The sequence below is a fragment of the Medicago sativa genome, chromosome 6 (genome assembly GCF_051527215.1).
Source record: "Medicago sativa cultivar Bolivia chromosome 6, Bolivia_mono, whole genome shotgun sequence".
NCBI classification, from domain to species: domain Eukaryota; kingdom Viridiplantae; phylum Streptophyta; class Magnoliopsida; order Fabales; family Fabaceae; genus Medicago; species Medicago sativa.
The window spans coordinates 1,361,640-1,376,424 of record NC_140754.1 but is presented as its reverse complement, the minus strand read 5'-3'; the positions used below and the strand labels follow the sequence as shown (position 1 = coordinate 1,376,424).

The 14,785-nt window shown below is 36.3% G+C and overlaps 1 protein-coding gene across 2 annotated transcripts in view; it reads right to left on the bottom strand.

Annotated features, from left to right (window-relative positions):
* EMB3012 (embryo defective 3012) overlaps positions 1-14,785 on the bottom strand; it is a 29,658-nt gene that overhangs the window by 10,725 nt on the left and 4,148 nt on the right. For both annotated transcript variants that reach the window (XM_085718235.1, XM_085718236.1), the window contains exons 5-22: positions 14,412-14,758; positions 11,631-11,810; positions 11,086-11,215; positions 10,846-10,994; positions 9,854-9,965; positions 9,239-9,756; positions 8,280-8,403; positions 7,917-8,191; positions 7,314-7,421; positions 7,044-7,106; positions 6,305-6,496; positions 5,743-5,802; positions 3,371-3,439; positions 2,980-3,126; positions 2,758-2,877; positions 2,039-2,158; positions 215-370; positions 67-129 (exon numbers count right to left, since the gene is read on the bottom strand). In XM_085718235.1, coding sequence (XP_085574361.1) covers positions 67-129; positions 215-370; positions 2,039-2,158; positions 2,758-2,877; positions 2,980-3,126; positions 3,371-3,439; positions 5,743-5,802; positions 6,305-6,496; positions 7,044-7,106; positions 7,314-7,421; positions 7,917-8,191; positions 8,280-8,403; positions 9,239-9,756; positions 9,854-9,965; positions 10,846-10,994; positions 11,086-11,215; positions 11,631-11,810; positions 14,412-14,758 — 2,933 coding nt within the window. The remainder of the gene's footprint in view (positions 1-66; positions 130-214; positions 371-2,038; positions 2,159-2,757; positions 2,878-2,979; positions 3,127-3,370; positions 3,440-5,742; positions 5,803-6,304; positions 6,497-7,043; positions 7,107-7,313; positions 7,422-7,916; positions 8,192-8,279; positions 8,404-9,238; positions 9,757-9,853; positions 9,966-10,845; positions 10,995-11,085; positions 11,216-11,630; positions 11,811-14,411; positions 14,759-14,785) is intronic.

The following is a 14,785-nucleotide window of genomic DNA, read 5'->3' as shown; positions in this document are numbered from 1 at the left end:
ATCCATAAGTTCTCCCTAATGCATTTCTTACTTGTATTGAAACATAATGCGAAAATAAAAGCAAACCTTTTCATCTTCGATAGTCCACCGGTAACTTTTACATAGCTCGTAGAAAGAAAATAAATTTCCCTAACAAAACAAAAAGGTCGTCACCATTAACATTTGGAATACACAACGGAATGAATAATTTTCATTGTTTATTTGTAACTGTCACCTCAGGAAACAACGGATAAATTGGCAGTTTGCAGCCAACTCCCAGTTGTTCACTCTGCATATGCAATTTGATAGTAGATGGAACTCCAACCCTTAAAATACTCCTTGCTTCACAAATCACAGTATTTCCATTCACAAAGACGCTAGCAAGAATTGTCTGACAATAGTTATGAGGTCTTGGATTAGACAAAGATCATGAGAACGATTTATAATAGATTTTCCTTTTATGAAATAAATAAATTATGAAATTTTAAAGGATTTGGAGTACGAGAAATCTATCTTAATGTAGGAGTGAAAAAAACAAAAACTTGATATCTCAAGCAAGGGATAGTATTTTACCACAATGCCTAACACTCCACATGAAAAAATATAAATTGTGAACTAAGCATGTGATTTTGTGTTGAAAACTGACTTGTAAAAATACTACTATTAACTCATTCTATAAGACTGAGAATGCCAACAGCTCAACATATTTTACATCAGAAAGTAACCTGTCCTAGTATTACGACCATTACAATATGACAATAAACACTCATGTTCAGCCAAAGTACAAAAATATGTAACAATTGTTAGAATAATTAATCAAGTACTTAGTGGAGATATTGAAAAGTTGTGACTATTTAGTTTTAACTCCACTAGTCATTGTATTGATTGTATTGATTAATCTTCCTTATTAATTAGGGGTTAACTAGGAGACTCCTACCTATATAAATGTACATTCTCACCACATAATATGATATAATAAACATATTTTCAGTTCTAATATGGTATCAGAGCAATGAATCTTGTTCTTCCCATTCAGTGTAAGCAGGATCCTAAATGTTGAACATTTATGGACCACTTAAACGAGCCTGGTTTCAATTTAACTCAGTTGAGGGACCTAAATGAAAATTGGCACTTAGACCCTACATTTTTCAGGTCAATTGTTGGTGCATTGCAGTATGCAACCATAACAAGACCTGAAATATCCTACTCTGTGAACAAAGTTTGCCAGTTCTTATCAAATCCCCTTGAAGATCACTGGAAGGCAGTCAAAAGGATACTTAGATATCTGCAGGGTACTTTACACATGGGTTAATGCTTACACCTGCCAGCTCTACTGAACCTATTGCAATCACTGGCTTTTGTGATGCTGACTGGGCTTCAGATCCTGATGACAGAAGAAGCACATCAGGAGCCTGCATATTTCTGGGTCCCAATCTAGTTTCCTGGTGGGCAAGGAAACAGACCCTTGTAGCTAGATCTAGTGCAGAGGCTGAATATAGAAGCCTTGCACAAGCTTCTGCTGAGATTATTTGGATCCAGTCTCTTCTCAATGAATTGCAAATTAAGAGTAAAATTCCTCATGTCTATTGTGATAATCTCAGTGCAGTTTCTCTTGCTCACAACCCAGTCTTGCACTCAAGAACCAAGCACATGAATTGGATATTTTCTTTGTGAGAGAAAAGGTTATAAGGAAGGAACTGAATGTCTCACATGTGCCTGCTCAAGACCAGTGGGCAGATGTCTTGACTAAGCCTCTGTCCACTGCCAGATTCCTTTATCTTAGAGACAAACTGAGGGTTTGTGACACCCTCGGTTTGAAGGGGGACTGTTAGAATAATTAATCAAGTACTTAGTGGAGATATTGAAAAGTTGTGACTATTTAGTTTTAACTCCACTAGTCATTGTATTGATTGTATTGATTAATCTTCCTTATTAATTAGGGGTTAACTAGGAGACTCCTACCTATATAAATGTACATTCTCACCACATAATATGATATAATAAACATATTTTCAGTTCTAATAACAATAATAACCATGAGCAGGATTTAACATCTTACTGTGTTCCCAGTAGAATTTGCCAAGAGCCGTCCAGAATATCTATCAATACTTGCAATTTTATCACTTTCAACTGCATATTCGACATGAACACCGAGAGATGGGCCACCTTCCACAGTAAGCTAAGCAAACAGACAATAAAACTCCATCATAAAACCGAGAATGAGAAAATAATAGTGCCGATAGTTACAAATCACAATAGTCCAAGGTTGAAAAACCAAATTTTGAAGATAAATAAGGGTTTCACTTGGGTGCCATTGGCCTTTGGTGTCTTTTTTCCTATATCTCTCTTAACCAACTCTCATCTAAATAATTTATTTTAATCATTCATCCACCATTCTCTCTCATCTTAAATACACTAAAGGAAACAACGACACCAATAGCTAATGACACCCAAGTGAAATCTGATAAATAATCACAAGAAAATAATAAAAAATTCAGATAAGAGAAAAGTATGGAAGAAAGACTTGTATGAAGACAACGTTGAAACTAGTGACAGAAATTTGAGGGCATCAATTAAACAAATAAGTAGAGATATTAAATGAATTGTGACCATAGAAATAAATGTGAGCACTGTTTCTAAAAGAAATCAACGTTGCCTTTTCCAACAGAAAAGTAAAACACGAACTGAAGAGAATAATGTGGTATGTGATTCTTTAGAAGTGCACATTTTCAAGTTAAACAAGTACTGAAGAAACAACACTTGTACTTTAGAACATACCACATATGACGCACCAGGTAGCAGGAAAATTTCATGGGGGTTTATTCTTGGGGCTTTGTACACTTCCACCCTAATAGCTTGACTTTGTATTACACGTCCAAAATGTTGCATAGCACTGACCTGGTTTCAATAAATAATGACCAAGCTTTAGAGTTTGCAGAAGTCCATGAAAAAATATAGTTAGATTAAGGTCGGGTTTATACACATTGATAACAAACTTACATAAAGGGTTGTAATTCCAAGATATCTCCCCTTTATTTTAAAACTTGGTGCAATAACATGTCTACCATCAAGACTAGACAGACTGTCGGCATCAAGCAGCTCAATTATAGTATCTTCCACATGAACATGAATATTCATGTAAACAAACTGCATCATGGTTTTCCAATCATTAGTTTGCAAGTTGAAATAGAAAAAACTCACTGTGACATGATTTTGTAGGTGAATATGGGGACGATAACATCCAAAATGACCAATAATAATAATAATCTTCTTGACCATATTCAAGGCAGTAAAGATTATGTCCTAAAGGATCAGGGTAAAACATGCCAGGCACAAAAAGGAATGCAGCTGATTAAATTAAATTAAATTAAATAGGGAAAATAATTCAAACCTGGGAAGCATGAAAACTGCTTCCTCCATTTGTACCGGCCAACAAGTCAATAGTTAGCAGACTTCCTTCCTGTAAAGATCAGGACAGTACATCATTGTCTTTGAAACTCTAGGCTGAATACATATCCACCAATCAACGATCATATTTAAAAACGACATTAATGAGCAATAGAAACTGTAAATATGTCAGTTTGTCGGAATGATATTTGTGTTTTTTATTTCATACATATAGCAACTGTACAGAAAGTTTCTGTCATACATATAGCAAGTCAATAGTTAGCAGACTTCCTTCCTGTAAAGATCAGGACAGTACATCATTGTCTTTGAAACTCTAGGCTGAATACATATCCACCAATCAACGATCATAATTAAAAACGACATTAATGAGCAATAGAAACTGTAAATATGTCAGTTTGTCGGAATGATATTTGTGTTTTTTATTTTCATACATATAGCAACTGTACAGAAAGTTTCTGTCATACATATAGCAACTGTACAGAAAGTCAGAAATAATGCCCTTGATTTTTCCCCATTCACATATGTTAAATAAGCTTGGATCTCATCCCAAAAGCCAGCTCAAAGGAGGAGGGGACTCGAGCATATTTATATTTATACAATCGACAGACAGCCCGGGAACCTGAGCGATGTGGGACTCGACAGCCCGGGAACCTGAGCGATGTGGGACTAACAACATCAGGTTCCCGGGCTGTCTGTCGATTGTATAAATATAAATATGCTTGAGTCCCCTCCTCCTTTGAGCTGGCTTTTGGGATGAGATCCAAGCTTATTTAACATATGTGAATGGGGAAAAATCAAGGGCATTATTTCTGACTTTCTGTACAGTTGCTATATGTATGACAGAAACTTTCTGTACAGTTGCTATATGTATGAAAATAAAGCGATGTGGGACTCGACAGCCCGGGAACCTGAGCGATGTGGGACTAACAACAAACTAGAAACAACTTCAAAACCAACTTCAACACCCACCCTCACGCCTAGCGTGGGCCTGGGTCCAATTCCCACATCGCAATCCTTAACACGGCTCTGATACCATGTTAAATAAGCTTGGATCTCATCCCAAAAGCTAGCTCAAAGGAAGAGGGGACTCAAGCATATTTATACAATCGACAGCCCGAGAACCTGAGCGATGTGGGACTAACAACAAACTACAAACAACTTCAAAACCAACTTCAACAACATACAATTCAGCTCTCGGTGCCGAATCAATGCACACTACTTTAGGAAACTTAAGCATGTACAATACCCAGTACCAAAACAGAGCAGCCTAGAGCTATAAAGCTCCCACGCGCTGGGTCAAGGGGAGGGGCACAGATCTATTGAGGATCTATTGTAACTAGGAAGTCTAACATGAGGCAGATTCCATTATTTGAACCCATAACCTTCTAGACACATGGCAACATTTCCAGCCACTGTGTCAGGCTCCCCTTCACTGCAGAACACACATCATAATCAAAAACTGGCTCCCAGCATTACAGGCCTGGGATGGGAAGCTGCATATGTGAGATCGGGTATCGAGGAGAAGAGGGATAGCTAACGTATATATGAATGAAATCAATAAATAGTGGATCAGCAGAGTATGTAGGCCTTTAGTGCCTCAGTGAGGATTCAGTTAAGAATGAATTAGGGTGATCTCGAATTAACCCTTGTATGTGTCTACTTGCAGACTTCCTGACCACCACAGCAAGAATACAGTAATAAATTTTTTAGGGATATACATGTCCCAATTATTTTGCTTGTCTCAGTTTTCTATCTCTTTATACCAGTTGAATCTATCAGAAATTATCCATTCTGTATCACTGCTCAAAGAGGATTTACACGGAGTGCAATGAAGGTATCCATGAATACAAGCAGCAACATTTATCCATTCCTTATTTTAACAACTGTTTCATTTCTTCCGCACACTAAAAGACCCAATTTCTTCAACACTCAAGATTTTTGTGCTTACTCTCCTAGGTGGAATGCAAGACAGATTTAGTTGTCACAACTTGCCAGCCAAGAAGTAAAGAATCAATTAGAGCATTTGACAAAGTTGATTTAATGTGATTCTACAAGAAAGCAGGAAAACACCAAAGCCCGCAACAGTGTTAAGAGCTAGAGACGAATGTCAATGGAATGGAGGATTAGATTCTTATTTTTATTTTATTTTACTAGTGGACTATTTTTTTATAAGCTACTAATAATTAACTATGAGAGCATCATGTTTTAGCAGGCTACAAAGTGTTACTCCACCTTTCTTTTGGTTTTCTCTGCCTGTTATTCGGTGAAGTAATTATGTGCTGCATATATGGCCATCCAATGAAATCTCTAGATTAAACCATTTTAAACCAAAATACAAGAATAGAAAAGACACACCATTAGGCTAATCTCTTCCCCTGACATGATCTGAATCCATTCTATATCTGCAACCTGGACCTGTAACATTCAACCATTAAAAGCATCAAACATTAAACAACATTACCTATTCATCAGAGAGCTAGGACAGGATGTGTTGCAATAAAGATTATACAAAACTAAAGCAAATTTTGAACTCCTACACAAGTCAATAAACTTTACTACAAGATCTAAAACTTTACTCACTCAATTGAGGATAGCACTATAAAATAACAAGAGTCTTTTCCCTTAAGGCAGAGAAAGGTCAAAATTTGGTATGGCTAATTACAAGATTTTGTATTGAGACTTAGGTCTGATTGACAAGACAAAAAAAAATGTGTGGCTTGTTAAACAAAAATAAGTGTCACAAGCATGCAGAAATAAAGGTGATTGGAAATTAGACATTCTAACAGACAAGGATCATAACAATGACAATATATTTGCAAAATACACTTATCTATCCAAATATTTAGGTATGGACATCAAAACCAAGCATTTTCTTCAAATATCAAGCAATTCAAAATTGATTGAAAATGGAGCTTACAAGTGCAGATGCTTTTAATGGAGGAGTTAGCCCCATGTCATACAAAGTCAGATTAGCTATCCCTAATCCTTTAGGGGACAAAATCAGTTGTTGACATTCTAATCCTGTTGGCGGTTGAGTAACTTCCACCACTTGAGAATCATTTGTAACAGCTTCCAAGAAACAGCTCCCCCCAGTAATTGACAAATTTACCTGAAGGCATGTATACAGTATAGTAAAAAGTCCATAATTCTACTGAAATGTAATAACAGATTAATTTCATGAACAAAAAGTGTTATGTGGGACATATTTGCAACACAGATATGAGCAAGAAAAGCAAATCAGACTACCATGCAAGACAGAGACCTGCATTGGAACGGAGGAGAGGAGAACCTCACCCCCACATCCCAAAAAAAGAGAGTATGGTTCGAATATACCCTGTACGAAAAAATCATCAATTGTCTACAATGAGAAATTAATCCTAATTTGTGGGTTCTGCAATTTTCTCTACAATGGGAGCTATCCCGACTTTTTCCATAAACAAGAATTCATAATTCATGAGTTCCTCTAACTCTAATGTATGATCAACAGATATAGAGAACCGTGTTGAAGGTATAAGTTTTGGATAAAAAGATGAGAAAAATAATAACTATGAATGTCATTTGATAATAACTAGATATTAAATTGATACAAAAGACCAAACATCAACGCCTACTTAGAAATGTTAGAATATAAGAATACATCTTTCAACAAGTGTTACCTTTGCATTAGGATTGAAATATATCAAGCTGAACTCTGGATCAACTCTTAGCATAGAAACAAGCTGCATTGTCGACCAATATAAAGATAAGACAACTTCTCAAGACAAAGCAATAATAACAACATAATTGCTCTAAAGTCCCGTCATTAAAGAACAAATGCAGAGACATGATGCAGAACTTAACCATTAAACTTATAAACTATTCATTTTTAATCACTTAAAAGAACAAGTTTCACAGTCTAAAGAATTATGTTCAACGGATAATAATACCTGTAAACAAATGGCATCTGTAAGCATATTTTCAGTTTGAGGAAACTGGTGGAATGTATCATCTCCCAAGCCACCAAGAAAGCCAGTAACAGTGGCACGAACAATGCACTAAGAGACAGAATTTAAGGTCACTTTAGTTATCCATACACTATAACAAGATATGTAAAATAATGTTGTATGAGTAAAAGAAACTTTAAATCAACTTCTTAAATGGTTTGATACTGTTTCAAAGAACTATACAAATACAGGACTAGTTAATAGGAAGGGGCCAAGGCATTTGAATTGCAAAGAAATGCAAATAAAAAAAGGTTATTTTATAGGTTGAGCATGGACATAGAGAAGCGTTGAGGCAAAACTAACAATTCATTAATAAGAAAATAGGACTACTGCACCATAAAAATCAAAGACATACTCCAAAGATATAGGATTATAAATACACTTTTGCCAAACTAGGTACAATCATTGCAAGCTCAAGCACACTTACTTAGCTTGTCTACATAGTTTTTGGAACAGCAAGTTTTCCCACAACTAAATTACCAGAAACTGTCAAAAGGTCAAGCAGTAAATAATGACAAAATTATTAGGAGTAAAATCTGTCAGTACCAATCCTGATTCATTTCGCAAGACCAAAAACCTCTCCCAATCATTGGACTTCATAATATCAAATGCATAATCCCAATATGCTAGTTCCTCACAGCTGCTAAGTTCCCATTTCAAACTCAGAGAAGATGAGTTTGCAAAAGCTTCTCCAGAAGCACTAATACCAGCTGCAGATATTCTAATAGTGCGCCCATTTGCCACAGTAATAGGGGTATCGCGAAATCTCCGTGAACTGCGCTCAGCATAAGCGGCTGCTCTAATAATTTCACGTTCATTCACTGGAAAGAACAATTCAATCAAGAAACAGAAATCTAAAAAAAAAAAAAAACTGCTGTCAATTATTAAAACACTGGGTCAAATGTCTACCTGGCTCATCAGCTGTAAGTACAATGGAAGAAGGAATGCTACATGTCACTGGCAGCCAAGCTTCAGCTACAGAAGGCAGAGGATGATCATCCCCAACTGAATTTCCACGTCTGAAAAGCAGTCTCTGAGTCATTTGAAACAAAGGTTATTATTTTCCGACTCCTATCTCATATTAAAAATATTATGGATTACAAGAGAATGAAGGATGATGAAAGAACATATATATACATACATATATATATATATATATATATAGAGAGAGAGAGAGAGAGAGAGAGAGAGAGAGAGTATTGAGATAGCCATTCAAAAAAAAAAAAAAAAAAAAGAGTATTGAGATATCTGAGTCAGAAATTTTTTATTCTTTATCATCTTCATATAGCTACCAGTTTTCTATACAACTGTTTACAGTTGTATATAAAGTTATATCGGAGAGTGATAGAAACTGTTACAAGCTACTAGAGAATTTTGTTGCAACAACTAAACTAGCTAATCACAGTATGTGACTAATGCTGCACACAAGCACTACACTAAGGTTTTGTTTGCGAGTTTGGAGGGGAAGGGAGGGGAGGGGTTGAAAATAAAAGGAAGAATCAGAAAGAATGGAGAGTATTGGGAGGGGAGGGCTTTGGAGGGTTTGGTTTTCTTCATAATACAAAATCCCCCTAATGCGGGGGAACTCAAAAATTGCATTAGAGGAGGATTTTAGAGGGTTTTGAAGGGCTTTGATAAATTCTCCAAATTTGATCTATAATGTTATAAATTTTCTCAATATTAAAAATACATTAATAATAAACATTCAGTCATCATTCTCTACAAAAACACTCTTTTAAAAACGGAGAAGGATTTCTATTTTTTTTTTTTCCCCTCTACTCCTATCCGCTCAAAGCCCTCCCCTCCCAACTCCCAAACATACCTAACACTAGGATACTTTCTAATAAGAAAGGAATATTGAAACTTACAAAGGTTCCCAGTGTTTGACATAAAACTCTGTACAAAGTCATATTGTTGCCAGATATCCGATGCACAAGAACTCCATCATCTGTCAGAGCATTCTCTCCATCCAAAACATCCACAGTTTCAATAAAATCAACATGTTTGCTCCATGGTTCAGGTCCGCCGACAAGTGACAAGTCTAAACTTGTCCCAGGTACAAGATTCAACTCCTCCAAGTTATGCAATTGTACAATGAAGGGTGGATACGCCGCAATACGTGAGGATGTTTCTAAGACAACTGAACCATGACTGAATTGGTGATATTCTTTAGAAAGTATGGCATGGATTACAGCTTGACCAATATTAGAAGCATATAAGTAAGTCCAAGAACAAGGGAAGCCAACATCTGATGGATGGAGCTGACTACTTGGCACTGTTTCCAAGTATGACGACTCCTGAGATACATCGACAATTACAAAAGACTCACTTCCAGCTTTCCACTTTATCAAAGAATTGAAGGCATCACATCTGTAGAAAAAGGCACCTGCGCATGAAACATCCACATAAGTAAAAGTACCAGGCAGTATTGTTGTAAGTGAAATGAAAAGGAAATTTCAGAATATCCTCAAATATGGTGTCACCATTTGCCGTTTTCATTGTCACAGCAGCTTGAAGATGAGATCCAACAACAGTTTCTACAGGAAAATTGTGAAGCATAACCATAGAAGATGGAATGGAGACTTCAACCAGGACCTATAAGAAAACAAAAACATGAAAGAATTGTATAGACATCCAAAGCGATTCAAAGTAAATTTTATGAATATTTTCTGCATGGATAGAAAATAATATATACAAAAATGGCAAGGAGTGTCTCACAGAAAACAACTGTGGTGTATTTTATAATGAGAAAATCATTGCAATATAATCAGAGAGAATAAAATTTTGATTACATTTTTCCTTCTTTTACAAAAAAACCTCACTAGCGTCATCATGATGCAAAAACACACATTTGTGATATTATTCAACACATAAAGCTAAAAAAATACATAAAAGATATATCATAAATCATATTCATCCCATTCATGTCAGCATCTAATGAACTCATTCAAATCAATGAAGTAGCAATAGAGTATAGACGGAAGACATTTGAGGCGTCGTAGAACAAATATCAACTGTGTGATTGAAAGAACAAGAGAATCACAGATCAATCTAGACAAGCTATAACAAAAATGTTTCAAAAGAACAAGGGAAGGGATCCACCACTAAGTAAGAAGAAATTTATCAAATTCGGGCAGAAAACTCGGTTTTTTTTTTTTTAATAATGAAGCAATTTTTCGGATGTAGCTAGGTAAGAACCAAGATATAGATACCACTTAGAAAGGAATGAAGCGAAAGGGGATGAACTCACAAAGAAAGCATGTAGGGTAGAAGTGAAGCACAATTTTGAGTAATAACTACAGCTTGTATAAGCCAAGCCAATATGCTTAGCACATACCATATTACTCCCCCTACTAAACATCATCCATGCATTCAAATAGCATACTAGATAAAATAGGAACAGATGCAAATTCACGGCACTAGATTTTGGCTTATTGCCAAACATGGTATACTTAACGGAAGTTAATAATATTACCTCATCGTAGTTTAGCGAATCATATACAGATACCACTTTAATAGTAGCTTTTCCAGGCTTTTTTCCCTGGATAGTACCAGAAGCTGACACAGATACAGTAGATATGTCTGAAGACAACCATTTGTAGTCACTCTCTGCCTTTGCACACCCTACACCAAGTAGTGGGATCAAAAGTATAAACATAAATATCAAGAATAAGCTGGTCATTTCAGATTGGAGCAAAGAGAAAAGGCTTCCAACCTCCTACAGCTTTTAACTCTGCATCTTGATGAACACCGGGAGCCCAGGGCAGTACAATTATTCCACTTTCATTGCCCAAGGTGAACTTCACTTGATCACAGACCATGACTTCTTGCACAACTGTGATAATCTACAAGATTCCAAAATCAATGTAAGTCCTCAAAAGAGAAATAGAATGTTCCTAACACTATGAAGCAACAAATAGCCACTATCCAATCTCAACCAACGAAGAAATATGAAATGACCAAAGAGAAAATATGGTGTATATCCAGTAAGGGCAACCCGGTGCACTAAAGCTCCCGCATACGCAGGGTCCGGGAAGGGGTCCCACCATTCGGTGTATTGTACGCAGCCTTACCCTGTTTTTTACACAAGAGGCTGTTTCCAGGACTTGAACCCGTGACCTTCCAGTCACATGACAACAACTTTACCAGTTGCGCGAAGGTTACCCCTCGGTGTATATCCAGTAAAAGAGGCTAAAATATATTGAGAAAAACTCAGAATAATATGCTTCTACAAGAAAGCCTCAAAGAAAGAATGATCACCTCTTTTTTGTCATGAGCCCCACCAGGATAGCTCAGAGAAGCTGTCAAATTTCCAAGTCCTGGAGAGTAAGCTTTCAAGAGTTTAGTATTCCGCCAGCCATGTCTAACGGCAATATCATTTGAAACTGACACAGTTCTCCAGTAATCCGACCGGTAATCATAAACCTTAACATCATCATTCTGCAACACAATGGAGAATGTTATGATTGAAGAACTATCAAAAGAAAAGGCACAAAAGCAATCCATATAATGAAGCAAAGAGAATGATTAAAAATGAAATTCCCAATACAGAGGTATATAAGTGTAGCAATGTAAAATAAAAATATCATAAAACGCCATGAGGTCCGTACATTACTTGATGTCAACAGGCAAGTTTGAGGTCCTACACATTTGACTATGGAAGACGTAAATTACCCTAGAATCATACAACACTTTGATAGGGAAGTTATTTTACCTACAACATTTGTAATGTATGTGTTGAAAAATGCACAAAACATGGATATCACTTACTAGTTAAACAACTTTTGAAAGCAATGGCCCCTTTTCCCTTGTTGTCTTAGCCAATAGGGAATGACTTGACTCAACTAGCAGTATTGGATACTGTTAAGAGTCCCACATTAGATGAGATATGTCCTGACAATGTGAAAATAAGGTGAGGACTGCCCCCACTTATATAAACACGTTGTCAGGCCATATCTTATCCAATGTGGGACTCTTTAACACACTACGCCCTGGACTGGACTATAGTGTGACTCAAGTGGCCCGATAGCAGGCGTAATGGATAGACTCTACCACCATGTTAGGTTTTTATATTGGGCCTTCACAAAAAGCATCATAACACATGCATTATCAGACATGCCATAATCCACAAATCTGCTCTACTCATCAGCATATTGTACATAGAGAAAATACTTAAATCGAAATTCATCATGATCTAACTCCACAACAATCATTTCCGCAGTGTTTTTGTCGACAACATAATCATTCTCAACATCGACAGTAGCTAAAAAAATGCAATGCAATCAACCATAATCTCCAATTTGTACGGACAGCATATGAAATCAGAGAGATGATTGATCACATATTTATTGTAAGGGACCATGATGTAAACACCACCCTCCTTCCAAACATTTTCAAATTTAAGAATCAGATCTTTATCAACAATAGCATGAATTGTTTTTCACCATTTCCATTGATAATGGCTTTTTGATGTATCTAATTTGGTCACCACCCCTAACCTCAAAACCGTAGCAATGAAACACCAATCATCATTTTGATTTGAAACATCAACAACAAAATCATATGAAGTAGCCATTAGTAAATCGTATTGGGCTGTTGGACCAAAAGTGATAAAATAACAAATTTGTTCTGAATGCTCCAATACAATTTACCAATGGCTCCTTCATATGTTTCTATTGTTGATGTTACAAATTAAAAGGATAATTGGTGTTTTATTGCTAGGGTTATGAGATTATGGCTGGTGACCAAATTAGATAAATCTCAATTACCATTATCAATGGAAATGGTTCTTATAGATAACAAAGGAAAAAAGATTCATGTTATTGTGGATAAAGATCTGATTCCGAAATTCGAAAAATGTTGTGAATTAGAATGGTGTTTACATCATGGTCCCTTAGAATATGGTTGGTTGCATAAGAATGCTAACTACAGTTGACGTTGAAAAGGATTATGTTGTCGATCATGATGGATTTCAATTTAAGTTGTTTCTCTATGGACAACATGCTAACGAGTTAAACGAATTTATGAATTTTGGAATGTCTTATAATGCATGTGTTATGATGCTTTTAGTGATGGCCCAATATAAAACCCAATATTTGTATCAAAGCCCATGTCACCGCTATCGGGTCACTCTCCAGATGTACAGTCCTGGGCGTGAGGGTTAAGAGTCCCACATTGGATGAGATACTTCCTGACAATGTGTTTATAAGTGGGGGAAGTCCTCACCTTATAAGCCGGATCAACAGGCAAGTTTGAAGGTATGTCCTACTCATTTTGATTATGAATTCTAAATGATTACAATGATCATTGATCCTATTTATTGACTGCTAGAGTTCTAACTACCTGTAACCAACTCCAAGAGGTTAGTTACAGGGCTATGCTAAGCTACTGTTAGTTACAAGTTAGTTATAAGCCGGTTTTGCAATAATCAACAGGCAAGTTTGAAGGTGTTTCCTACTCATTTTGATTATGAGTTTTAAATGATTATAATGATCATTGATCCTATTTATTGACTGCTAGAGTTCTAACTACCTGTAACCAACTCCAAGAGGTTAGTTACAGGGCTATGCTAAGCTACTGTTATCCTATGGTAAGTAAGGTGCAACTGTAACTAATTCTAGGTAGTTACTCTAGGTGTAGTCTACCATGCATACAATGTACTCGAAGCTGCAAGAGAGACTTTCTCCTAGAAAATTCATCTATTTCCTTAATATGTTGTCAGTTTCTATCAAAGCAATACAAATCCAAGGAAAATTCATACCACTGAAGCATGGTTGATAAGCTACCCCTAGTATCCTTTTTTTTTTTGTATATAATTTCTGTTTTTGAAAATATGGCAAACATTGGGAGGTAAAAAAATAATATAATTCACTATGCATACTGCAGAGAAATGCTACCAGAACAGAAACGTTAAGAAAGCCCTTAAAGTTTCAACGCTAAATGTATAGAATAGATGAAGATCAGAGAAGAAATAGAATATGTCAATATACACATACTTTACCATTATTATTAAAGTAGTCAGAGTAGAATAACGCAAACTACCTCTGTAATATAAATCTCTTGTGCATCATGAGCATGTGCAAAAACCTTTATTTGGATAAGATATTGACGGCCAGATACAACATACCAACGTGCCATTAGAGGACTAGATTCAAGTCCTTCCACAGGATCACCAGAACTAGACAAAGGTGTTATATATAAACCTAAAACAGCTGGCAGGACCACATTTAGTGAAGAAACTTGCACATGGCCAGCAACCCTTGTATCTTCAGCAACGATAGCTGTCATACCCAAGTTCGATGCATACACTAACCCTGTCTTCGAGTCAACCTGAGCAACCGAAGCATTTGATGCAGACCACTGATGATGTGGTGAAGGTAGAGCAACCACTACAAACGCAAAAGAAAGATATTGGT